The sequence below is a fragment of the Pseudophryne corroboree genome, chromosome 6 (genome assembly GCF_028390025.1).
Source record: "Pseudophryne corroboree isolate aPseCor3 chromosome 6, aPseCor3.hap2, whole genome shotgun sequence".
In the NCBI taxonomy this organism is placed as follows: domain Eukaryota; kingdom Metazoa; phylum Chordata; class Amphibia; order Anura; family Myobatrachidae; genus Pseudophryne; species Pseudophryne corroboree.
This window is the reverse complement of record NC_086449.1, coordinates 497,666,722-497,693,918: the sequence shown is the minus strand read 5'-3', so window position 1 is coordinate 497,693,918 and position 27,197 is coordinate 497,666,722. Positions and strand designations below refer to the sequence as shown.

The 27,197-nt window shown below is 43.4% G+C and overlaps 1 protein-coding gene across 2 annotated transcripts in view; it reads left to right on the top strand.

Annotated features, from left to right (window-relative positions):
• The window catches only part of SLC38A4 (solute carrier family 38 member 4), a 209,152-nt gene extending 182,354 nt beyond the window's left edge, over positions 1–26,798 (top strand). For both annotated transcript variants that reach the window (XM_063927359.1, XM_063927358.1), the window contains exons 14-16: positions 19,396–19,540; positions 21,467–21,564; positions 22,826–26,798. In XM_063927359.1, the coding sequence (XP_063783429.1) occupies positions 19,396–19,540; positions 21,467–21,564; positions 22,826–22,927 (345 nt within the window). In that variant the 3' untranslated portion in view covers positions 22,928–26,798. The remainder of the gene's footprint in view (positions 1–19,395; positions 19,541–21,466; positions 21,565–22,825) is intronic.
• The last annotated feature ends 399 nt before the right edge of the window (positions 26,799–27,197 follow it).

Sequence of the window (27,197 nt, the reverse complement as noted above, 5' to 3'; positions counted from 1 at the left end):
TGGCGAAAACGGGAGGCATGGCAAGTGGTTGTGGTATTGCCATGAAGCCATGCCCCTTTCCCCAAGGTCACATCCCCTTTTCGGACGGGCATAAAGGTCCCTCTTTCTATGAGATAGATGTTGAGAGGTATGTGGTAGTCCCAACATTGCATATCTTAATATGCACCCCTATGGAGTTACAAACAAAATTAGATATTTAGGGGCAAAACTGGGGTGATTTAGAGGCGATGAAGTGTCCTATTGCCAATGTTCCAATGCCATTAACAGCACCTTCCCATACCCTCCAACATTTTACACATGAAAACCGGTACAAATTAGGAAAGGGGGCATGGCCAGCGGGGGAAAGGGGCTTGGCCACGCCCCCTTTCCTATACTTTCAATGTTAATTTGGAGAGTCAAAAATCGGTACAAAGCCCTTTTTGGCAGGTACAGACCATAAAAAAAAAGGTTCAGTTGGAGGGTATGCTTTCCCCCTAGTTGAATTGAGCCCTTTATCTTTGTCCCCATTTATATGTTAATGGCATAAAACTAAAGTTCCACACTTTACATTTGCAGAAAGCTTCTGCATTCCACATTCACCTGACTGACTGTAGCACCCTCTGCTGTTTTGTTGGTCATTTTGCTTAAACCTGACTGAAGCTCAGTAATATTCCCAGCACTAGCTTTTGCTGAAGACTGCTGTGAAGATTTGAGGCAGCTGTTAGCTTGTTATGGCAGCATTACCTTTCATGTGCTATAAATATAATCTGGTTGTCGCAAAATGTTACAAGTGTTTTAACAGAAACTGTGCTGCCGTGTCTCATTTCCAGAGTCCTGCATTACATTACATAACATAGAAAAAGTGTAGTTCTTGTGGTACCCATTGGCTTACTGCACAGATTTCACTTGCAACATTTTCAGACTACAGTACTTTGGTTTTCAGACATTTTTAATCTGAAATGCCACATAGTTATAAACACAAAGATGAAGCAATGAAATTGCTATCCTTTTGCCACATTATGGTTGCACCGATATTTAATAGATCTGTATGGAAATGATGTGGCCCTGAGAAGAAAACTCTTGATACAGTTCATACAGTACGTATGTAATAATTATTAGTTCTGTGGTGACTACTAGTAGATCTGACAAAATGTTCCCAGAAGAGACCATATAACCTGAAAAACTAGTTGTGCAGAATATTGTTAAAGACCTATCAGAAAATGTACCATCTTCCCACCTGTACAGTAGGTGCAAACCTGGAACACGACATTCAGCAGACTGACCTTCGCCAATCGCATGCTAGCAGCAGAGTATGACAAATCACAGAAGAGCCTGCTATACCTCAACCTGGCCAGCGTGCAGCACCTCACTGTTACACGCTGCATGCATGGAAGTGGCTGGTGGCTGGGGGGCAGGCTGAGAATGCTTCCCAGCCACTCTGATTGTATTATAACACAATTGTGTGTCCATGGAACATGCACTGGTTGCCTACCAGCAGCCAGATGGGTGCGGATTATTAGTAGAGATGAGCGCCTGAAATTTTTCGGGTTTTGTGTTTTGGTTTTGGGTTCGGTTCCGCGGCCGTGTTTTGGGTTCGAACGCGTTTTGGCAAAACCTCACCGAATTATTTTTGTCGGATTCGGGTGTGTTTTGGATTCGGGTGTTTTTTTCCAAAAACACTAAAAAACAGCTTAAATCATAGAATTTGGGGGTCATTTTGATCCCAAAGTATTATTAACCTCAAAAACCATAATTTACACTCATTTTCAGTCTATTCTGAATACCTCACACCTCACAATATTATTTTTAGTCCTAAAATTTGCACCGAGGTCGCTGTGTGAGTAAGATAAGCGACCCTAGTGGCCGACACAAACACCGGGCCCATCTAGGAGTGGCACTGCAGTGTCACGCAGGATGTCCCTTCCAAAAAACCCTCCCCAAACAGCACATGACGCAAAGAAAAAAAGAGGCGCAATGAGGTAGCTGTGTGAGTAAGATTAGCGACCCTAGTGGCTGACACAAACACCGGGCCCATCTAGGAGTGGCACTGCAGTGTCACGCAGGATGGCCCTTCCAAAAAACCCTCCCCAAACAGCACATGACGCAAAGAAAAAAAGAGGCGCAATGAGGTAGCTGACTGTGTGAGTAAGATTAGCGACCCTAGTGGCCGACACAAACACCGGGCACATCTAGGAGTGGCACTGCAGTGTCACGCAGGATGTCCCTTCCAAAAAACCCTCCCCAAACAGCACATGACGCAAAGAAAAAAAGAGGCGCAATGAGGTAGCTGTGTGAGTAAGATTAGCGACCCTAGTGGCCGACACAAACACCGGGCACATCTAGGAGTGGCACTGCAGTGTCACGCAGGATGTCCCTTCCAAAAAACCCTCCCCAAACAGCACATGACGCAAAGAAAAAAAGAGGCGCAATGAGGTAGCTGTGTGAGTAAGATTAGCGACCCTAGTGGCCGACACAAACACCGGGCCCATCTAGGAGTGGCACTGCAGTGTCACGCAGGATGTCCCTTCCAAAAAACCCTCCCCAATCAGCACATGATGCAAAGAAAAAGAAAAGAAAAAAGAGGTGCAAGATGGAATTATCCTTGGGCCCTCCCACCCACCCTTATGTTGTATAAACAAAACAGGACATGCACACTTTAACCAACCCATCATTTCAGTGACAGGGTCTGCCACACGACTGTGACTGATATGACGGGTTGGTTTGGACCCCCCCCAAAAAAGAAGCAATTAATCTCTCCTTGCACAAACTGGCTCTACAGAGGCAAGATGTCCACCTCATCTTCACCCTCCGATATATCACCGTGTACATCCCCCTCCTCACAGATTATCAATTCGTCCCCACTGGAATCCACCATCTCAGCTCCCTGTGTACTTTGTGGAGGCAATTGCTGCTGGTCAATGTCTCCGCGGAGGAATTGATTATAATTCATTTTAATGAACATCATCTTCTCCACATTTTCTGGATGTAACCTCGTACGCCGATTGCTGACAAGGTGAGCGGCGGCACTAAACACTCTTTCGGAGTACACACTTGTGGGAGGGCAACTTAGGTAGAATAAAGCCAGTTTGTGCAAGGGCCTCCAAATTGCCTCTTTTTCCTGCCAGTATAAGTACGGACTGTGTGACGTGCCTACTTGGATGCGGTCACTCATATAATCCTCCACCATTCTATCAATGTTGAGAGAATCATATGCAGTGACAGTAGACGACATGTCCGTAATCGTTGTCAGGTCCTTCAGTCCGGACCAGATGTCAGCATCAGCAGTCGCTCCAGACTGCCCTGCATCACCGCCAGCGGGTGGGCTCGGAATTCTGAGCCTTTTCCTCGCACCCCCAGTTGCGGGAGAATGTGAAGGAGGAGATGTTGACAGGTCGCGTTCCGCTTGACTTGACAATTTTGTCACCAGCAGGTCTTTCAACCCCAGCAGACCTGTGTCTGCCGGAAAGAGAGATCCAAGGTAGGCTTTAAATCTAGGATCGAGCACGGTGGCCAAAATGTAGTGCTCTGATTTCAACAGATTGACCACCCGTGAATCCTTGTTAAGCGAATTAAGGGCTGCATCCACAAGTCCCACATGCCTAGCGGAATCGCTCCGTGTTAGCTCCTTCTTCAATGCCTCCAGCTTCTTCTGCAAAAGCCTGATGAGGGGAATGACCTGACTCAGGCTGGCAGTGTCTGAACTGACTTCACGTGTGGCAAGTTCAAAGGGCATCAGAACCTTGCACAACGTTGAAATCATTCTCCACTGCACTTGAGACAGGTGCATTCCATCTCCTATATCGTGCTCAATTGTATAGGCTTGAATGGCCTTTTGCTGCTCCTCCAACCTCTGAAGCATATAGAGGGTTGAATTCCACCTCGTTACCACTTCTTGCTTCAGATGATGGCAGGGCAGGTTCAGTAGTTTTTGGTGGTGCTCCAGTCTTCTGTACGTGGTGCCTGTACGCCGAAAGTGTCCCGCAATTTTTCTGGCCACCGACAGCATCTCTTGCACGCCCCTGTCGTTTTTTAAAAAATTCTGCACCACCAAATTCAAGGTATGTGCAAAACATGGGACGTGCTGGAATTTGCCCATATTTAATGCACACACAATATTGCTGGCGTTGTCCGATGCCACAAATCCACAGGAGAGTCCAATTGGGGTAAGCCATTCCGCGATGATCTTCCTCAGTTGCCGTAAGAGGTTTTCAGCTGTGTGCGTATTCTGGAAAGCGGTGATACAAAGCGTAGCCTGCCTAGGAAAGAGTTGGCGTTTGCGAGATGCTGCTACTGGTGCCGCCGCTGCTGTTCTTGCGGCGGGAGTCCATACATCTACCCAGTGGGCTGTCACAGTCATATAGTCCTGACCCTGCCCTGCTCCACTTGTCCACATGTCCGTGGTTAAGTGGACATTGGGTACAACTGCATTTTTTAGGACACTGGTGAGTCTTTTTCTGACGTCCGTGTACATTCTCGGTATCGCCTGCCTAGAGAAGTGGAACCTAGATGGTATTTGGTAACGGGGGCACACTGCCTCAATAAATTGTCTAGTTCCCTGTGAACTAACGGCGGATACCGGACGCACGTCTAACACCAACATAGTTGTCAAGGACTCAGTTATCCGCTTTGCAGTAGGATGACTGCTGTGATATTTCATCTTCCTCGCAAAGGACTGTTGAACAGTCAATTGCTTACTGGAAGTAGTACAAGTGGGCTTACGACTTCCCCTCTGGGATGACCATCGACTCCCAGCGGCAACAACAGCAGCGCCAGCAGCAGTAGGCGTTACACGCAAGGATGCATCGGAGGAATCCCAGGCAGGAGAGGACTCGTCAGACTTGCCAGTGACATGGCCTGCAGGACTATTGGCATTCCTGGGGAAGGAGGAAATTGACACTGAGGGAGTTGGTGGGGTGGTTTGCGTGAGCTTGGTTACAAGAGGAAGGGATTTACTGGTCAGTGGACTGCTTCCGCTGTCACCCAAAGTTTTTGAACTTGTCACTGACTTATTATGAATGCGCTGCAGGTGACGTATAAGGGAGGATGTTCCGAGGTGGTTAACGTCCTTACCCCTACTTATTACAGCTTGACAAAGGGAACACACGGCTTGACACCTGTTGTCCGCATTTCTGGTGAAATACCTCCACACCGAAGAGCTGATTTTTTTGGTATTTTCACCTGGCATGTCAACGGCCATATTCCTCCCACGGACAACAGGTGTCTCCCCGGGTGCCTGACTTAAACAAACCACCTCACCATCAGAATCCTCCTGGTCAATTTCCTCCCCAGCGCCAGCAACACCCATATCCTCCTCATCCTGGTGTACTTCAACACTGACATCTTCAATCTGACTATCAGGAACTGGACTGCGGGTGCTCCTTCCAGCACTTGCAGGGGGCATGCAAATAGTGGAAGGCGCATGCTCTTCACGTCCAGTGTTGGGAAGGTCAGGCATCGCAAACGACACAATTGGACTCTCCTTGTGGATTTGGGATTTCAAAGAACGCACAGTTCTTTGCGGTGCTTTTGCCAGCTTGAGTCTTTTCAGTTTTCTAGCGAGAGGCTGAGTGCTTCCATCCTCATGTGAAGCTGAACCACTAGCCATGAACATAGGCCAGGGCCTCAGCCGTTCCTTGCCACTCCGTGTGGTAAATGGCATATTGGCAAGTTTACGCTTCTCCTCCGACAATTTTATTTTAGGTTTTGGAGTCCTTTTTTTTCTGATATTTGGTGTTTTGGATTTGACATGCTCTGTACTATGACATTGGGCATCGGCCTTGGCAGACGACGTTGCTGGCATTTCATCGTCTCGGCCATGACTAGTGGCAGCAGCTTCAGCACGAGGTGGAAGTGGATCTTGATCTTTCCCTAATTTTGGAACCTCAACTTTTTTGTTCTCCATATTTTATAGGCAGAACTAAAAGGCACCTCAGGTAAACAATGGAGATGGATGGATTGGATACTAGTATACAATTATGGACGGACTGCCACGGTTAGGTGGTATAAAAAAACCACGGTTAGGTGGTATATAATACAATTATGGATGGACGGACTGCCTGCCGAGTGCCGACACAGAGGTAGCCACAGCCGTGAACTACCGCACTGTACACTGGTTGATAAAGAGATAGTAGTATACTCGTAACAACTAGTATGACGACGGTATAAAGAATGAAAAAAAAACCACGGTTAGGTGGTATATATTATAATACAATTATGGTTGGACGGACTGCCTGCCGAGTGCCGACACAGAGGTAGCCACAGCCGTGAACTACCGCACTGTACACTGGTTGATAAAGAGATAGTAGTATACTCGTAACAACTAGTATGACGACGGTATAAAGAATGAAAAAAAAACCACGGTTAGGTGGTATATAATACAATTATGGTTGGACGGACTGCCTGCCGAGTGCCGACACAGAGGTAGCCACAGCCGTGAACTACCGCACTGTACACTGGTTGATAAAGAGATAGTAGTATACTCGTAACAACTAGTATGACGACGGTATAAAGAATGAAAAAAAAACCACGGTTAGGTGGTATATATTATAATACAATTATGGTTGGACGGACTGCCTGCCGAGTGCCGACACAGAGGTAGCCACAGCCGTGAACTACCGCACTGTACACTGGTTGATAAAGAGATAGTAGTATACTCGTAACAACTAGTATGACGACGGTATAAAGAATGAAAAAAAAACCACGGTTAGGTGGTATATATTATAATACAATTATGGATGGACGGACTGCCTGCCGAGTGCCGACACAGAGGTAGCCACAGCCGTGAACTACCGCACTGTACACTGGTTGATAAAGAGATAGTAGTATACTCGTAACAACTAGTATGACGACGGTATAAAGAATGAAAAAAAAACCACGGTTAGGTGGTATATAATACAATTATGGTTGGACGGACTGCCTGCCGAGTGCCGACACAGAGGTAGCCACAGCCGTGAACTACCGCACTGTACACTGGTTGATAAAGAGATAGTAGTATACTCGTAACAACTAGTATGACGACGGTATAAAGAATGAAAAAAAAACCACGGTTAGGTGGTATATATTATAATACAATTATGGATGGACGGACTGCCTGCCGAGTGCCGACACAGAGGTAGCCACAGCCGTGAACTACCGCACTGTACTGTGTCTGCTGCTAATATAGACTGGTTGATAAAGAGATAGTATACAATACTACTAATATACTGGTGGTCAGGCACTGGTCACCACTAGTCACACTGGCAGTGGCACTCCTGCAGCAAAAGTGTGCACTGTTTAATTTTAATATAATATTATTTATCATGTACTCCTGGCTCCTGCTATAACAACCTGCAGTGCTCCCCAGTCTCCCCCACAATTATAAGCTTTATATACAATACATTGATGTGCAGCACACTGGACTGAGCAGTGCACACAGACTGAGTCACTGTGTGACTGTGTATCGTTTTTTTCAGGCAGAGAACGGATATATTAAATAAAACAAACAACTGCACTGTCTCTGGTGGTCACTGGTCACTGTGGTCGTCAGTCACTAAACTCTGTCTGCACTCTCTTCTAATCTACAGTATCACAGCAATCTCTCTCTCTCTCTCTCTTCTAAATCTAATCTAAATGGAGAGGACGCCAGCCACGTCCTCTCCCTATCAATCTCAATGCACGTGTGAAAATGGCGGCGACGCGCGGCTCCTTATATAGAATCCGAGTCTCGCGAGAATCCGACAGCGTCATGATGACGTTCGGGCGCGCTCGGGTTAACCGAGCAAGGCGGGAAGATCCGAGTCGCTCGGACCCGTGAAAAAAAAAGTGAAGTTCGTGCGGGTTCGGATTCAAAGAAACCGAACCCGCTCATCTCTAATTATTAGATCTACAATAAAAGGTCTACAGGCAATAGGTTACCACTAATAGTAGACATGCATTATGTCGTCAGGGTCGAAATGTCGACACAGAATAGGTAGACAGTAGGAAAGGTCGACAGGGTCAAAAGGCCGACATGGAAAGGGTCGACAAAAAAGTAAACACAATTTTTTGGAGCGGGTGTTTTGTCACTTTTCTGTCTCGCATGGCTCGCGAAGGTGCCTCACTCCACTACTACTGCGCTCAGCACAGGTTACTATTCCAAATCGCCGTCCAAGTAAATGATAAAGTAAGAAAGTTGGGGAAAAAACACAAAAACTTGTGTCTACCAAATGTGTGTCAACCATTGTCATATGGACCTTTTGACCCTGTCGACCTGTTAAACTGTCTACCTTTTACATGTCGACCATTTGAACCCTGCCAACTTTTTGACCCTGTCGGCCTTATGCATGTCTACCATTAGTGGTAGACTTATTGACTGTAGACCTTTTTACTGTAGATCTACAGTATAGTCCAGATACCCAGCCAGACATGTCCATGCAGAGCTGAAATGCAGACTGCAGGTGGCCACAAATTCCCTAAATTATACCTACCCACGTTTGTGTGTGTGCGTGTGCGTGTGTGTGTGTGTTACTTGTGTTTCAATGTTTCCAGCAATGACAATTTAATATTGATGTATAGACTAACGACGGGTTGCTGTAAATGATTAAAAATTGGGTATGAAAACATGATAATTGGGAATCCATCTAGGGAGCTATTAACCTCACTTTCATAAATATTCTGTGGTTACAATAGAACGTTTCACCTGTCACTCTGTATAAATATCGTCAGCAACTGTTTGACTGACAGTGATGCTAAAGAATGTAAAATGGCCTCTAGACATAGTCACAAAATATATATCTCATCCACATTATTAGGTGGTGGCATAATATATACGTATTACAGGTTGAGTATCCCTTATCCAAAATGCTTGGGACCAGAGGTATTTTGGATATGGGATTTTTCCGTATTTTGGAATAATTGCATACCATAATGAGATATCATGGTGATGGGACCTAAATCTAAGCACAGAATGCATTTATGTTACATATACTCCTTATACACACAGCCTGAAGGTCATTTTAGCCAATATTTTTTATAACTTTGTGCATTAAACAAAGTGTGTGTACATTCACACAATTCATTTATGTTTCATATACACCTTATATACACAGTCTGAAGGTCATTTAATACAATATTTTTAATAACTGTATGTATTAAACAAAGTTTGTGTACATTGAGCCATCAGAAAACAAAAGTTTCACTATCTCACTCTCGCTCAAAAAAGTCCGTATTTCGGAATATTCCGTATTTCGGATATTTGGATATGGGATACTCAACCTGTAATACACTGCTGTTTGTTATTTCTATCATTCTCACAAATTAGATAGAACATTAAGGAATGCAGTGCAACATATAAACTATACTGTTGCAAATAATACATTGAAAATAGGACTTATTTTAACTGTTTTATGCATGTACAATCCAGCCTGTGTATGCTGCCTGGGGCTTGCAAGGAGAATCTCTGTGCTAACGTCTGACACTGCAGTTATCCATCTCACCAGGGTAATAAATAACCCAGTCATACAGAAATACCTAGCAATGAAAAAAAACATGTTTTTGTAGATTCTTCAGGAAACAAAATCTTACTGGCCACCAAAAACCAAATGTATACAAAGACAAATAATTGGTTAGTTATTTAGATTAGCTGGATATATTAGGCATTGATTTATGATAGCTGCATAAGAGTATACATATGTTTATTTACATCATATGCAATTTGCAGCTATAAAAAAAAAATATATATATTGACTTGTGGACATTTTCATTTAGGTAGGGCCGCAGATTACCTCTCCCCCCAGCGCCACAACCACCACCACCCTCCCCTTCCCCACCTAGTGTGTTTATAATCCTCCTGTATACAACATAGTGGTAGAATCTTAGGTGATCTATTGAATTCCTAAAGCATAAAATGTTATAATCTGAAAAGGTCACACTTGATTTCAAATCTCGCAATTACTGTTCAGCTCCATAACCCAGCTATAACAAAAGTAGTGGTCCAATGCACAGAACCCACCCCAGTTAGGAGATTTTCACCAGCAGGAGCCTCTGCATTAGTTCATTTGTCTGCTGAGTTCATCACTCAAGACAGTTTTTCTGAAAGTACTGATAGGACAACTGTCTCCGCTCTGGTAGACATCTCCTTTAAAGAGTTTTGCTAAAGCTATTTGTTCATTTCCGAGTGACAAATTGTAGTGTTATGTAAGATAAAATGTCCAAGACAATGAAACAGAAAGAATTGCTGAGACATATAGGAAACAGCTGGTCACTCACTTTCATCTCTTGCTGATAACTCAACATATACTGTAGGTGGCAGAACTAGCATTTGTGATAGCGATTTATGATCATGTTATTTTAGCTAAATATTAGCCTGTACTCTTGCGTTCCTGATACCCTTAGTGGCATTAGCACTTGATAGTGACTGCTTTATGACCAGCAATGACTAGTTTCTAGCAATATATCATGTATTTTATTGTCTTGTTTTTCTGGATAAATACTTTTCATTGGAATATTTAAACCTTATACAGTAGATTCATTGCACATATACATTCATCACTTGACCCATGTTAGAAGTAGGAGTGGAGACTGTGAATATAATATCTCTTAAAAAGAAACATTGAAGGAAACGCCAGATAAGAGAGAATTCCCAGTGATGTTCCATATAAGAAAGAATTCCCATTGTTGTTGCATATCTAATACACACTCAAGGAAAACAACACATGTTGGCAATTAAGTAATAGAATATTCCATATCCATCTGCGGCAAACTATTAGGGATCACCATCTAAAAGAGATATCAACGCTTTTTTTGTTTTTTTTGCTGATGAAGTCGTGACTGACAGAACACCTTGGGTGACACACTAGCCTGACCAGAGAGGGATAAACAAGCTGTTGTTGAGCTTTCTCCTTAACACGGGTGGCAGCAAGTCTTATTCCACATCATTACCCACAAAGGCCATGTGTCTGTGTGATGTACTGTAAGGCTTTTTGACTAACATTTTAAAACTTTGATTTTTTTTCTAAAACATGTATCATTGAAGACAACAATCTGATATGAAATAATAATAATTTAATCATTTACAACTTTTGCTACCGTATCATTAAATAAAACTGTTTTATGTATCTCTAAACTGGGGGATCAGTATAATTTACCGGCGGCAGTGGCATCCCGGCCGCCAGTATGCCGGCAACGGAGCGAGCGCAAAGAGTCCCCTTGCGGGCTTGGTGGCTCGCTGCGCTCGCAACAGGTTCTATTCCCACTCTGTGGGAGTCATGGACACCCATGAGTGAGAATAGACCCTGTGCGCAGTGATTATGGCTGTCGGCATTGCCAGCTGTTGGGTTTCTGGCGTCAGTATCCTGACCACCAGTATCCCAACAGCCGGCAAATTAACTGCATCCCAGCTAGACACATCGGTACATCTACCCCATACTCATACCCTCCAACTGTACCTTTTTGGCAGGTATAGTACCTTTTCTTATGGTCTGTACCTGTCAAAAAGGACTTTGTACCGATTTTGACTCTCCAAATTTACATTGAAAGTATAGGAAAGGGGACATACCACACCCCCTCTACTCCTGGCCACACCCACTTTCCTAATTTGTACCGGTTTTTATGTGTAAAATGTTGGAGGGTATGCATACTTTGCAGGGAATGTCCTCACTCCAACCTACTCACATTGGAGTAAACTCTAAATTCTTGCCTCTCTTGACCCCTCCCAGTGTCCTCCGCAGACCGTGCATTCACAGTAGGACTTCTGGGTCATAAACCCGGAAGATCTCACATCGCAATGGACAGCTCTTGTCAGAAGCACTGTGCTTTATGTACTTATTCACAATTTCTCTAACGTCCTAGTGGATGCTGGGGACTCCGTAAGGTCCATGGGCAATAGACGGGCTCCGCAGGAGACATGGGCACTTTAAGAAAGAATTTAGATTCTGGTGTGCTCTGGCTCCTCCCTCTATGTCCCTCCTCCAGACCTCAGTTTCAGACTGTGCCCGGACGAGCTGGGTGCTGTTCAGTGAGCTCTCCTGAGCTTGCTGTGAGAAAGTATTTTGTTAGGTTTTTTATTTTCAGGGAGCTCTGCTGGCAACAGACTCCCTGCATCGTGGGACTGAGGGGAGAGAAGCAGCCCTACTCTCTGAAGCTAGGTCCTGCTTCTTAGGCTACTGGACACCATTAGCTCCAGAGGGATCGTAGGCAGGATCTCACCCTCGCCGTCCAATCCCAGAGCCGCGCCGCCGTCCCCCTCGCAGAGCCGGAAGACAGAAGCCGGGTGAGTATGAGAAGCAAGAAGACTTCGAAATCGGCGGCAGAAGACTCCGTTCTTCACTGAAGTAACGCACAGCACTGCAGCTGTGCGCCATTGCTCCCACACACCTCACATACTCCGGTCACTCACATACTCCGGTGCAGGGCGCAGGGGGGGGGCGCCCTGGGCAGCATATGGACCTCTTTTGGCAAAAGTACACATATATACAGTTGGGCACTGTATATATGTATGAGCCCCCGCCAAGAAAATGCATATTTGAGCGGGACAGAAGCCCGCCGTCGAGGGGGCGGGGCTTCTCCCTCAGCACTCACCAGCGCCATTTTTTCTCCACAGCTCCGCTGAGAAGAAGCTCCCCAGGCTCTCCCCTGCAGATTCACGGTAGAAGAGGGTAAAAAGAGAGGGGGGGGCACATAAATTAGGCGCAAAAACACAATATACAGCAGCTACTGGGATAACATTAAGTTACTGTGTTATTCCTGGGTTATAGCGCTGAGGTGTGTGCTGGCATACTCTCTCTCTGTCTCTCCAAAGGGCCTTGTGGGGAACTGTCTTCAAAAAGGGAATTCCCTGTGTGTGTGGTGTGTCGGTACGCTTGTGTCGACATGTCTGATGAGGAAGGCTATGTGGAAGCAGAGCGGGAGCAAATGAATGTGGTGTCTCCGCGGACGGCGCCGACACCTGATTGGATGGATATGTGGAAGGTTTTTAAATTATAGCGTGAATTCCTTACATAAAAGGTTAGAAAGAGCTGAAGCCTTAGGACAGTCAGGGTCCCTACCCATGCCTGATCCTATGTCGCAGAGACCGTCAGGGTCTCAGTAGCGCCCACTATCCCAAATTGTTGACACGAATACCGACATGGATTCTGACTCCAGTGTCGATTACGATGATGCAAAGTTACAGCTAAAATTGGCTAAATCCATCCGTTATATGATTATAGCAATTTAGGATGTGTTGCACATCACAGAGGAAACCCCAGTCCCTGACAGGAGGGTTCATATGTATGGGGAAAAGAAGCCGCAGGTAACCTTTCCCCCCTCACATGAGCTAAAAGAGTTATGTGAAAAGGCTTGGGAATCTCCAGATAAAAAACTGCAGATTTCCAAAAGGATTCTTATGGCGTATCCTTTCCCGCCAACGGACAGGTTACGCTGGGAATCCTCCCCTAGAGTGGACAAGGCTTTAACACGCTTGTCCAAGAAGGTAGCCCTGCCGTCACAGGATACGGCTACTCTCAAAGATGCTGCAGATAGAAAACAGAAGGGTACCCTGAAGTCCATTTATACACATTCAGGTACCTTACTGAGGCCGTCAATCGCGTCGGCCTGGGTGTGTAGTGCTGTAGCAGCATGGACGGATACCTTATCTGAGGAACTTGATACCTTAGTCAAGGATACTATATTAATGACCCTGGGGCATATTAAGGACGCTGTCCTATATATGAGAGATGCTCAAAGAGACATTAGTCTGCTGGGTTCTAGAATCAATGCTATGTCGATTTCTGCCAGAAGGGTCCTGTGGACGCGGCAATGGACAGGTGATGCCGACTCAAAAAGGCATATGGAGGTTTTACCTTACAAGGGTGAGGAATTGTTTGGGGAGGCTCTCTCGGACCTGGTCTCCACAGCTACTGCTGGAAAGTCAAATTTTTTGCCATATATTTCCTCACAGCCTAAGAAAGCACCGTATTATCAAATGCAGTCCTTTCGATCTCAGAAAAACAAGAAAGTCCGAGGTGCGTCCTTTCTTGCCAGAGGCAGGGGCAGAGGAAAGAAGCTGCATAACACAGCTAGTTCCCAAGAACAAAAGTCCTCCCCGGCCTCTACAAAATCCACCGCATGACGCTGGGGCTCTACAGGTGGAGCTAGACCCGGTGGGGGCGCGTCTTCGAAATTTCAGCCACAAGTGGGTTCACTCCCAGTTGGATACCTGGGCAATAGAGATTGTGTCTCAGGGATACAAGCTGGAATTCGAAGAGATGCCCCCTCACCGATACCTCAAATCGGCCCTGCCAGCTTCCCCCCACGAGAGGGAATTAGTGTTAACTGCAATTCACAAATTGTATCTTCAACAGGTGGTGGTCAAGGTTCCCCTCCTTCAACAAGGAAGGGGTTATTATTCGACCATGTTTGTAGTCCCGAAACCGGACGGTTCGGTCAGACCCATATTGAATTTAAAATCCCTGAACATGTACCTGAAAAGGTTCCGGTTCAAGATGGAATCGCTGAGAGCGTTTATCGCAAGCCTGGAAGGGGGGGATTTTATGGTGTCACTGGACATAAAGGATGCATACCTTCATGTTCCCATTTATCCACCTCATCAGGCGTACCTCAGATTTGTGGTACAGGATTGTCATTACCAATTTCAGACGTTGCCGTTTGGTCTCTCCACGGCACCGAGAATATTTACCAAGGTAATGGTAGAAATGATGGTACTCCTGCGGAAGCAAGGGGTCACAATTATCCCATACTTGGACGATCTCCTCATAAAAGCGAGATCAAGAGAGCAGTTGCTGATCAGCGTAGCACTTTCTCTGGAAGTGTTACGGCAACACGGCTGGATCCTAAATATTCCAAAGTCGCAGTTGATCCCTACGACTCGTCTGCCTTTCCTGGTCATGATCCTAGACACAGACCAGAAAAGGGTTTATCTCCCGATAGAGAAAGCTCAGGAACTCATGACACTGGTCAGGAACCTATTAAAACCAAAACAGGTGTCTGTGCATCACTGCACTCGAGTCCTGGGAAAGATGGAGGCATCATATGAGGCCATTCCCTTCAGCAGGTTCCATGCGAGGACCTTTCAATGGGACTTACTGGACAAGTGGTCCGGATCACATCTTCAGATGCATCGGTTAATCACCCTATCCCCCAGGGCCAGGGTGTCGCTCCTGTGGTGGCTGCAGAGTGCTCATCTTCTCGAGGGCCGCAGGTTCGGCATTCAGGACTGGGTCCTGGTGACCACGGATGCAAGCCTCCGAGGTTGGGGCGCAGTCACACAGGGCAGAAATTTCCAAGGTCTGTGGTCAAGTCAGGAGATTTGCCATCACATCAACATCCTGGAACTAAGGGCCATATACAACGCCCTACGTCAAGCGGAGACCCTGCTTCGTGACCAACCGGTTCTGATTCAATCAGACAACATCACCGCAGTGGCTCATGTGAACCGACAAGGCGGCACAAGGAGCAGGGTGGCGATGGCGGAAGCCACCAAAATTCTTCGCTGGGCGGAAAATCACGTAAGCGCACTGTCAGCAGTGTTCATCCCGGGAGTGGACAACTGGGAAGCAGACTTCCTCAGCAGACACGACCTCCACCCGGGAGAGTGGGGACTTCATCAGGAAGTCTTCGCACAGATTACAACGCGGTGGGAACTGCCACAGGTGGACATGATGGCATCCCGCCTCAACAAAAAAGCTACAGAGGTATTGCGCCAGGTCAAGAGACCCTCAGGTGGTAGCTGTGGACGCCCTGGTGACACCGTGGGTGTTTCAGTCGGTCTATGTGTTTCCTCCTCTTCCTCTCATTCCCAAGGTGCTAAGGATAATAAGAAAAGAGGAGTGCGAACAATCCTCATTGTTCCAGATTGGCCACGAAGGACTTGGTATCCAGATCTGCAAGAAATGCTCACAGAGGACCCGTGGCCTCTTCCTCTAAGACAGGACCTGTTGCAGCAGGGGCCCTGTCTGTTCCAAGACTTACCGCGGCTACGTTTGACGGCATGGTGGTTGAATGCCGGATACTAGCGGAGAAAGGCATTCCAGAGGAGGTCATTCCTACGCTGATAAAGGCTAGGAAGGACGTGACAGCTCAACATTATCACCGTATATGGAGAAAATATGTTTTCTGGTGTGAGGCCAGAAATGCTCCTACGGAGGAATTCCAGCTGGGCCGTTTCCTCCACTTCCTACAGTCCGGAGTGAATTTGGGCCTAAAATTGGGTTCCATTAAGGTCCAGATTTCGGCCCTATCCATTTTCTTTCAAAAAGAGCTGGCTTCTCTACCTGAAGTTCAGACGTTTGTAAAGGGAGTGCTGCATATTCAGCCCCCTTTTGTGCCTCCAGTGGCACCTTGGGATCTTAACGTGGTGTTGAGTTTCCTGAAATCCCACTGGTTTGAACCACTCAAAACGGTGGAATTGAAATATCTCACGTGGAAGGTGGTCATGCTGCTAGCCTTGGCTTCGGCTAGGCGTGTGTCAGAGTTGGCGGCTTTGTCACATAAAAGCCCCTATCTGGTTTTCCATGCGGATAGAGCAGAATTGCGTACCCGTCCACAATTCTTGCCGAAAGTGGTTTCATCCTTTCATATAAACCAAGCTATTGTGGTGCCTGTGGCTACTACTGACTTGGAGGATTCCGAGTTGCTTGATATGGTCAGGGCTTTGAAGGTTTATGTAGCCAGAACGGCTAGGGTCAGGAAAACAGAGTCTTTGTTTATCCTGTATGCTTCCAACAAGCTTGGTGCTCCTGCTTCAAAGCAAACTATTGCTCGCTGAATCTGTAACACGATTCAGCAGGCTCATTCTGCGGCTGGATTGCCGCTGCCAAAATCAGTTAAGGCCCATTCCACTAGGAAGGTGGGCTCTTCTTGGGCGGCTGCCCGAGGGGTCTCGGCATTACAGCTTTGCCGAGCGGCTACTTGGTCAGGTTCGAACACTTTTGCAAAGTTCTACAAGTTTGATACTCTGGCCGAGGAGGACCTTGTGTTTGCTCAATCGGTGCTGCAGAGTCATCCGCACTCTCCCGCCCATTTGGGAGCTTTGGTATAATCCCCATGGTCCTTACGGAGTCCCCAGCATCCACTAGGACGTTAGAGAAAATAAGATTTTACTTACCGGTAAATCTATTTCTCGTAGTCCGTAGTGGATGCTGGGCGCCCGTCCCAATTGCGGACTTCTTCTGCAATGCTTGTATATAGTTATTGCTTAAATAAGGGTTATGTTATGGTTGCATCAGGGTTGACCTGTTGCTCTGTTGTTGTTCATACTGTTGACTGGGTATGTTTATCTCAAGTTATACGGTGTGATTGGTGTGGCTGGTATGAATCTTGCCCTTGATTACCAAAATCCTTTCCTTGTACTGTCAGCTCTTCCGGGCACAGTTTCTCTAACTGAGGTCTGGAGGAGGGACATAGAGGGAGGAGCCAGAGCACACCAGAATCTAAATTCTTTCTTAAAGTGCCCATGTCTCCTGCGGAGCCCGTCTGTTCCCCATGGTCCTTACGGAGTCCCCAGCATCCACTACGGACTACGAGAAATAGATTTACCGGTAAGTAAAATCTTATTTTTTACATGCATACAGCTTATGCGATGCATGATATATCCCGCCCTAAATGCTCAGCATAGAAAGCAGCCATTAACAAAGAGAAAAGAAAAGCGTTTTTTCCTAATCTAATTAATGCTAATATAGTTTTAACCAATATCTAAAAACACGGGAACATTGCTTCTAGAAACGTGTGTGGCAAATATCCATATTTATAGGACAAAAACCACTAAACAAGTTACTCCAGTTACATTAATATAAAATACGATTACACCTTCTACAGATTATTTGTACAATTCAAGTTAATTATTATAGCAGCAGCAGCTTCCTCTCCACACCCAGAACATTCTCCTCAAAGTAATCTAATCTGCTGCTAACCACTTGTGAACTTTCACCTACTTTCATCCAGCTGATCTGAAAGTGTTACAGTACACTTTGTCTGGTGCATCCATTCCAGCCCAGCAGTAATGTGTAAATGTGGAGAAGAATGTTCTGCATGCTTGGAAAATATACTGCTGAGCCTTGTTGTGTTACTGCTTTGCACATATATATTTGCATGGATAAATTACTTCAGGCGACTTTCCCATTACCCGAAGCCTTTTCTGTGACACTGCTCATGCAGAGGAAATAGGATGCTGGGCTCTCCATTACATTATCAGCTGTCGTTTTAGTATACAGTCGCATTTTACTTAAACAAATCTGTTTTGTTATTTGGTGTGAATTAGAGTCACTTTTGGCATATTTTTATTATTTTTTCGATTTTTTTCTTATTATAATAGAACCTTCTTTGGCAGTGTTTTCTTATGCTAGTACAATATGACAGGCTTAAATAATACCCATGAGAAACTGTATATCCTATTTTGCAAGTGTGGTTTATCTTTCCTTGACTTTTATTAGAGATGTGCGATTGAGTTCTTTAGAAATCCAAACCCACACAAATTTTGCGGATCCGGGGGACTTGGTTTTGATCTTCCAGCAGTTCCGTATTTGGATTTAAATTGAATTCCGAACCAAAACATTTGAGAGTGGTTTTGCAAAACCAAAATGTGATGATGAAATTAGAACCAAAACAAGAGACTCCTCGCACATCTCTACTAGTTTTAGTGCATTTCAAAACAAATATGCACAGTCAGATATACATAATAATGTCAGTGCCGCATTTTGTTTCTCATATTATTATGAAATACTAGCTGTTGTCCACTACCATGCCTGTTTTGTTGTTTAATAGTAAGCTCCTATTTTCTTCCTGTCTTGCTATATTCCTATCTCTCTTCGGTGTTCACCCCTCTTTTCTTTTTCTAATAACTCTTGCCTTCAGACTTCATCTCTCTCCTCATCGCAACCATTTTCTCTTTTTCTCTCTGGCACTCTACGCCCTCTGTTTCTCTCCATTTCCTTTCGTTCCTTTACTCTGTCTCTCTTTTTCCTCCTCACTCTTTTTGTCATTGACATGGGTGGGAGGAGTGTCAAAGTTTTACAGAAACAAATGTACACACTTTTGTATCTCTGTCCGATTCTGAGTCAGAGGGATCTTTGGTGGATATGCATATACATGAAAAACGGGAATAGAACTGTTCTGTCTTATGGTAGTGCATTCAGAGAAGGGAAGCCAGTTTCAGACGGCTCTCTAGCGGTTGATGCAATTTTAGATTCTTGATTATGGTTGCAGCTGTGGATAGAAAAACATCCTGCGGAGTGTTTTCTCACTTGACACCACACTGATTCTTCCATTAGCTATACAGAAATTTGCATTAGTATCAGTCAGGCTCCAATATGTGGAATATTCAAAGTCCTAAAGCAATGTGAATATACTGTATATGCAGGTTTTTTGTTGTTGTTGTTTTTTTTTTTTTTTTTTTTGGGGGGGGGGGGATTTAGTAGCGTAATTTACCTATTTTTCAAGTGTCTTTGCACATCTTTTTTTTTCCAGATCCGTACTTCAATCACTGCATTGTTATTTCCTGGAAGACCATTCAGTTTGCTGAGGCATTTCCTCATAGCATTCGTTCTCTTGGCCCTAAACAACACTCTAGTTATATTTGTGCCCACTATTAAGGATATCTTTGGATTCATAGGTATGTTATTCTAATTATGTTCTATTTAATTGTGTGCATTGTTGTGTCATTGTGGCTATGGAGTCTATTTACTAAGTTTTGTAGAGAGATAAAGTGGATGGAGATAAAGTACCAGCCAATCAGCTCCTGACTGCCATGTTACAGGCTGTGTTTGAAAAATGACATATAAGAGCTGGTTGGTTGGTACTTTACCTCTGTCTACCTTATCTCTGTCTACTTTATCACTCTCCAAGGTCTTAGTACATAGACCCCTATATTACTAGGGGGACAGTTTATGCAAATATAAACATGCCATTGCCATGTTGTTCAGTTATTTCATATTCTGTGATACTATTTAGACCACAATTAGCGGATTCATAATCTGTGTTGCTAGAGGCAGATTATAATGCCGGGAAATATATAGTGAGCATTTTACAGTTCACATCACTTTATATTGACGAGTATTTACCTTTCATAGACTTTTTACAAAACAGAAACATTTTTTCAAAGGCAATAAAAAAATCAAAATAACAATAATAAATGGTTTCAAGTACAATCCTGGCTAGATTTTGGGAGGGACATGGGGGCAGATGCGCGATGGCACCACAGACAAGTATATCCTGCCCCCATAGCAATAACCCCCCAGAGACCCCCAGCACACACAAGACTCCCAGAGCCTCCAAGCCACCACGGGGTCTGCGGGGGGCTATTGCTACACTACTGGAAGTGTGGTTACTCCCTATGTACTCACTTAAATAATGTTTATTGAAAAAAAGTGAAAATCATATTTATCATATAAAGTTGAGTTAAATACCAAACATCAAAAAGTAATCTTTCCAGCTTCAGTCCACATGGAAATACCAATTAATGGGAATCACACAAATGCATTAAATAATACAAGTGGGAAGGATTAAAGACATAACCATCTAATCTGGGCGGATCCGTGAGACTTGCCCACTTTCCCAGGGGATCTGGAGCACCACGCGATTTTTGGGAGCCTCCCAGGAGTTCCAGGAGGGCAGGCAAATATGGGTTAAATTATGTATATATTTGAACAAGAGTAATGCCAAAATGTGAGACGGGATAAGTAATTTGTCTTTTCCTGTCGACATGTGTTACATCACAGTTTGTTATGTATTGGTCTACATAGGCACACGCAGGGGGGGTTTCTGGTTGCCCGGAAACCCCTCTCCTCTTGCCAAGTGGCTTAAATTATGACACTAGCAATTATATATAATACAAATACTAGAGCTGCTGTCACATCATGCAGTGTAAGGGACAGAGCAGAGCTGCTGCGCATGCCCAGTGTAGCAGCTTTATCTACCAAGTTTGTTGTGAGTGGAGCTGAGTCCTCAATCAGTGCAATGGACCAGAGAGCAGCTGCCGGGTTTGAAGAGACAGGAGCCTTATCATGATATGGGAGAATGTGTGCTTAGAAAGTGCAGTACTGGTTCTATTATGTTTGTATTTATTACGGTTTGTTTTTCCTTTTTCTGACCACTTATTTATATTATTTAAATACAGCCTATACTATAGACCATCTATAATGTTAAATATTAATATTGTATTCCATCCAGTATCCAGTGTATAAAAAGATCAATGTGAACAATAATGTCCAGGGTATGTATTAGGTACTTCTACTGCTCCCCGAGACTCCCACACTTGCTCCAATGTTCTACAGAGTAGGAGATTATGGACTGCATTTGGAAACCCCCCTCTAGAAATCCTGTGTTTGCCACTGGTCTAAAATGTAATAATAAAAGCTACAACAAAAATGAAAGTTCAAACAGTGATTCGTACTGATCCTGTATATTTAATTGACACATAATATGCTTTATGCAAATGTAAATTAGTTTTTTCTTTATAATAACATCACAGAAATCAGGTCAGAAAATTAAGACAAACTCTCCAAAAAAATTAAATTGTTGCTCTTCTTTTTCATTGTAGGGGCATCTGCAGCAACAATGTTGATTTTTATTCTTCCTGCTGCTTTTTATTTACGAATTGTGAAAAAGGAACCTTTCCGGTCACCACAGAAAATTGGGGTATGTATTAATGTTTAAAAAGATAAGACTGCTATAAAATAGCGTAGAAATTGTGAAATGCTGAATTGCCACAGTAAACTGTTGTTTAATCAAGCTAGTCTTATATCATTGTAATAAGGTTTCTAGTGCCAGGTAAGGTAAAACGTCTTTATAGTAGAGTAGACACTGCCTGCAATTTCACTATTAAAGTCCATTCTCTTACCAGCAGAGGGAGCTTTGCTCCTTAACGATGTCAAAGAACCATAATTTACTGTCACACTGTCTGCTTGCTGTCTGTACTGTATGTGTTATAATTTAAGGGTTAATTAAGCAAGTAACACAAATGTGTACTGGTTTTTAGTGTGAGAAAAAAAAAATCATATTCCACAAAATTCTATGACTAGAAATCTGTACAATGAAGTGCACCTTGCAGTAAATGCACTGTAAGGTCTCCTTTTCAGATTACTTAATTTACCGTACAGCCTGTCTTTAGTCTTTGTGTAGCAGCATATAAACTATACTTAATAACAACAGCTTCCTTTAAGTCATATGACTTCCATTTTTGTAATAACTGTATAAACGCTCCAGCTAGTCAATGTGTACAGACTTGATAATACTGTGTAACACACCCAAGGAATGTACAGGCAGAACATTTTAACAATTAATCATTCACTCCTGGAACAATTGGAGGCATGAGTGATGACCGTGTTATAAGAAATTCATAACAGTAGAGGGTGCTACTTTACCATTGGCTAGCTAAGATATTATAATATTATTATTATTATTATTATTATTATTATTATCAGTTATTTATATTTATATAGCGTACACATATTCTGCAGCGCTTTACAGAGAATATTTCTCCATTCAGATCAGTCCCTGCCCCAGTGGAGCTTACAATCTATATTCCCTACCACATGTACATGCGCACACATGCATGCTTGGGTTAATTTTGTTGGGAGCCAACTAACCTACCAGTATATTTTTGGATTGTGGAGAAAATCGCAGGAGAATATACAAACTCCACACAGTTAGGGTCATGGTGGAAATTGAACCCATGCACTCAATACTGTAAGGCAGCAATGCTAACCATTACATCATCCATGCTACCGATATTGTAAAATTTATGTTTACTTTTGTAAAATCCAGTCAAAATATTATCTTTATAATTATATTAGCAAGCTATCCTTTCTACAGTATATTATACAGTGTATACATACTGTATTTATTACATGTGAGAACAGTGAATAATTGACTCTTGTATTTATGCCTTGTCTTGTAGGCTCTCGTTTTCCTTATCGTTGGGGTCATATTTATGATTGGAAGCATGTCGCTCATTATATCTGACTGGATCCACAATTCACAATCTTCCAAACACCATTAACCCCCTCTGTTGCATAATGCATAAGCTATGTATATATGTGTGCCTTTAGCCGGATGTCAGCGTGGATGGCTGGAATTCCTCTAACACAAGATGCTAGATCAATCCAAAGACTGTTGCTGGCACCAACATGTGAACTATAAAACACTTTTTTTTTTTTGTACAAGGGTTTGTTATTTATACATTACACATGCCACTGTTTTTATTATTGGAAGTATTAACATGGAGTAGATGTTCTCTCTGGAGGGGATTCATGCAAGTCAGAAAGAAACAAACTGCTGGATTAAAGAAGATAATATTCATTTCTGCACTCATTGGAGGATATTAATGGACAGATTGTGCCATATACATATTGTCTTCATTATATGTGCCTTTAACAGAGTCTGACTGGGGGGGAATTGACCACAAGTAAATAATATGTACTTTCAGTGTTGTTTAGTATACATACAGCTTTTAGTTCAGGTTAAATGTAATAGTTACTTACAGTACCACCCTAATAGTTAAAAGAAATATTTTTTTACTACAGCTTTCATTCCCATTTATATAATAATGACTAAATGAGGGGTTACAAGCACAGGGCCTCCTCCAGTTCCCATGATGCACTCCCATGCTCCATATTTGATTGTTTCTGGCATCATGACTGAAGTCATCTTCTAAAACCAGTAGGACTCAGATGATTGGCTGATTTCATGGTTAGTTGTGACATTATACAGACAGAAAGTGATGAACTCCATAAGCACAATAATCATAGCTGGCTGGGAATGATGTTGCAGTGAGACAGTTTATAGAACTATCTCATACAATACAGATATGGGCCTGTTTCATATATTAGTTATTGCCTCAAACTTTAAGAAAACTACAAACATTCTACAATGCTGGGAGGTGCACTAGAAATAGTTATTTCTATGTGACGCTACAGTTGTTCTCTTTAAAACTGCATTAGGCACTTGTCTACACAGCTGAGATTTTTCAGGCTACGGACTTGCTAATCATCCCACATACGCAGCATCGATGCAATAACGAGGAACATTGACACCCCGAGTGAGTCTATGATCACGCAAACTGGCCGCGGCAGTAGCGACGCTGGCACCATATTGCTTTATGTACATGATCGCAGCTGAAGGCAGATATACACCCTGAAAATAGGCATGACACCCTGAAAACATGCCGCAACTTCCCAAATGGCCCCTTCCTGTCAATCAGTCTGCATTAAACATCTCACAGTGAGCGGCACTGTAAAGGTACCTTGGCGGGTGTACAGTGCGATCGCAGCGCATGTGCAGTCTGCTAATAATTGTTCAATTGCACAAACATTGGCATGAATTAGGCACTTTATACAGTGATTTATAGCAGGCTATATTACAGTAAGTATTTGCCTAGTGTAACCAGGGAAATAATGATGGCATAACATGCATCTTTATGTGTAAAGCAAATTCATCTTCTGCTGTTTCAGACGAATCATTCTGAAGTAGAAATATGAAAACCTCAGCTCAGTATGTCACTTTGTTATATAATAGTCTCCCGAATGCGCCATAGACTGTTATTTCCTACCTAATGCTATATCACCTGGTGTGTGGTATTGTTTATTTTGGAATTATCTGTTGGCAATGTCCATTCAGAGTATGACTGTGTGTCTTCCACAATGACTCAGGGAGTAATTCAGACCTGATCGTAGCAGCAAATTTGTTAGCAGTTGGGCAAAACCATGTGCACTGCACTTGGGAAGGGGGGGGGGGCAGATATAACGTGCAGAAAGAGTTCGATTTGGGTGGGGTGTGTTCAAACTGAAATCTAAATTGCAGTGTAAAAAAAAAAGCAGACAGTATTTACCCTGCACAGAAACAATATAACCCACCCAAATCTAACTCTCTCTGCAAATGTTATATCTGCTCCCCACCCCCTTGCAGTGCACATGGTTTTGCCCAACTGCTAACAAGTTTGCTGCTATGATCCTATCTGAATTACCCCCTCAGAGCGGTGCAGGGAGAGCTCCTATGGATATGGCTATATTAGTAATGAATGATTCCATTTATGCCATAAATATACTCGGTGTGAGGAAACTTTTAGAAAACACAGTATATATAAATATTTATGTATATAATACTGTACTTTCAACTGTTAGTTGCATTCAGCCTTCATATTGATTATACCATATATATTTCAGCAAAATTATTTGTATTTATTTTTAGTTGGGTGGGCTCTGTGATTATGCAGTGTGATTTTCTAATGGCATCTGTTCAAAATATTTACTTTGTATCACAAAATATAGGTTACATATTGATCCAGCCACTGTATCTCCATGTTGTAAAGAGGTGGAAGAGGTTGCATACGTGTGTAATGGACAATGCAGTAGATTTATCAATATCTAACTTTTCTAGGAGTTAATAAACACCCTGTATCGCCACTTATGGCAGCATCATAGGATGTGATAGCACTGCTATGTTTTATTAGTCCTGTCGTTGGAGAGGGCTTACTGTAAATCATCCCATCAGCAGTCTGTATCGTATCAGCATATGCCGATGCAATACATACTTGTCAGTACACAGCACCACGGTCACACGTGTGCGATACGCAATAGTATAATTCGAAGATATGTTGGGGAGTCATTAAAGGCGCACAATGGGTAAGCATAACAGATGTGTTATGAGTTTTAGACAAGCAATGAAAAGCTCAGCTTTTCATCAGTTGATAAGATGCCACCATAGCCAGCTATGGCAGTGCTATTACACAATCTGTTAGGCGCCACTAGAGAAATATCTGAATTCATCACAGAGGGGTCTGTTCACAAAGCAGTGAAAACAGTGGAAAACGGACGAGTGGAAGAGTTACCTATGGCAGCCAATCAGCATCTCCCTTACGTTTTATAGAATGTACTTGATAAAGGCTTCCTTCAAAGCTGATTGGTTGTCATGGGCAACTTCTCCACTGGTTCTTTTCTCCACTTTTTACACTACTTCATGAATAGACCCAGAATCCCTTTTGTTAAATATTGAGAAGTGGCAGAAACACCTATATAAAAGCCGTGCAAATGAGTTATCTCCTTTTTGATAAATCTTCTTAAATATGTATGATCATGTTTATTGCATATTATCTTTTCATATCTCTGTTTAGTGGTTTATGAATGGACCACTTTTAAGCGACACTGCAGCCTGTTGCAAATTGTTGCTAATATACTCCCCACCACACACTGGAGTTCGAGGGACATCTCCATGTACCCACTTTACATTGATAGGGGGGGGAGTGTGGGGAGGATGACGAATCACAAGCTGCATTGTTTAACAACTGCTGTGGTTCCAGCTAAGGGAAGGAGCACATTAGTAAAATCATTTCAGTATGCTTGAGCCTAACACAAATTTATGTAATTGTGCTGTGAATATTGGAAGTAGTCACAGGCAGCACTGAGCAGTGCTTACTTTCCAGAAGCAACAAACTGGAAGCATTTCTTGGATGAATTATCTATGTTAAATGCACCTATCCTAAAGAAGACTGGGAGCTGCTTTCTAATACCTTGTTTGGTATGTATCTTTAAGTTACATTGGAAGTAGGACCTAGTTTACATTGGTGATTTTCACACAGCAGAAAATATATTTATCCAGATAGTTTAATTCATATTACCAAGAATTTTGAAATCCGGTCTCTGCATGTCCCCTATCCCAGTGCGTATGTGATTTCACAGTTCTGATTGTGGTCAGATGACCTTCAGTTTTGCTTGCCAATTTACTGTCACTCATATGATTTGCCAATTGTTTTAGTGTTTTTTTTTAACTCAAGTGAAACAAAATGATTATATGTGAGATTTTTACTAGCGTAGTTACTAGCGTTTGGACCTTTTTATGTTCATATACAGTGGCCAGAGCCATATGCATCTTGAAAACTGGACTGTAAACAAAACGCTATTGGTGGTGGTGGGTATAATGCATCCACCAGGAGAGATTAGGGATGGTGGTCTATAGTTTTCCCATTGATGATGATGGTCCAGTGGTCCTCCTCCATCTATAGTAGAGAAGCAACAGTGTTTCTTTCCCCTCCATCTTTCCCAGTGCTCTACTCCTTACGCAGCCCACTTAGATCTGGCTCCTACCCTGACAGGCCCACTGCTTAGCTCCAACTCTGTCAAGCTACTCAGCCCTGCCCCCTTCCTTAATTGTCCTACAATGGCCATTGATGGTTCACATCAGCAATGGGTTTCTGTTGATGGTTCCATGCCATTATTGTAAAGCACTAATGGCACCATGGATACTACCCATCACAGTTACTATCCCTAGGGGAGATG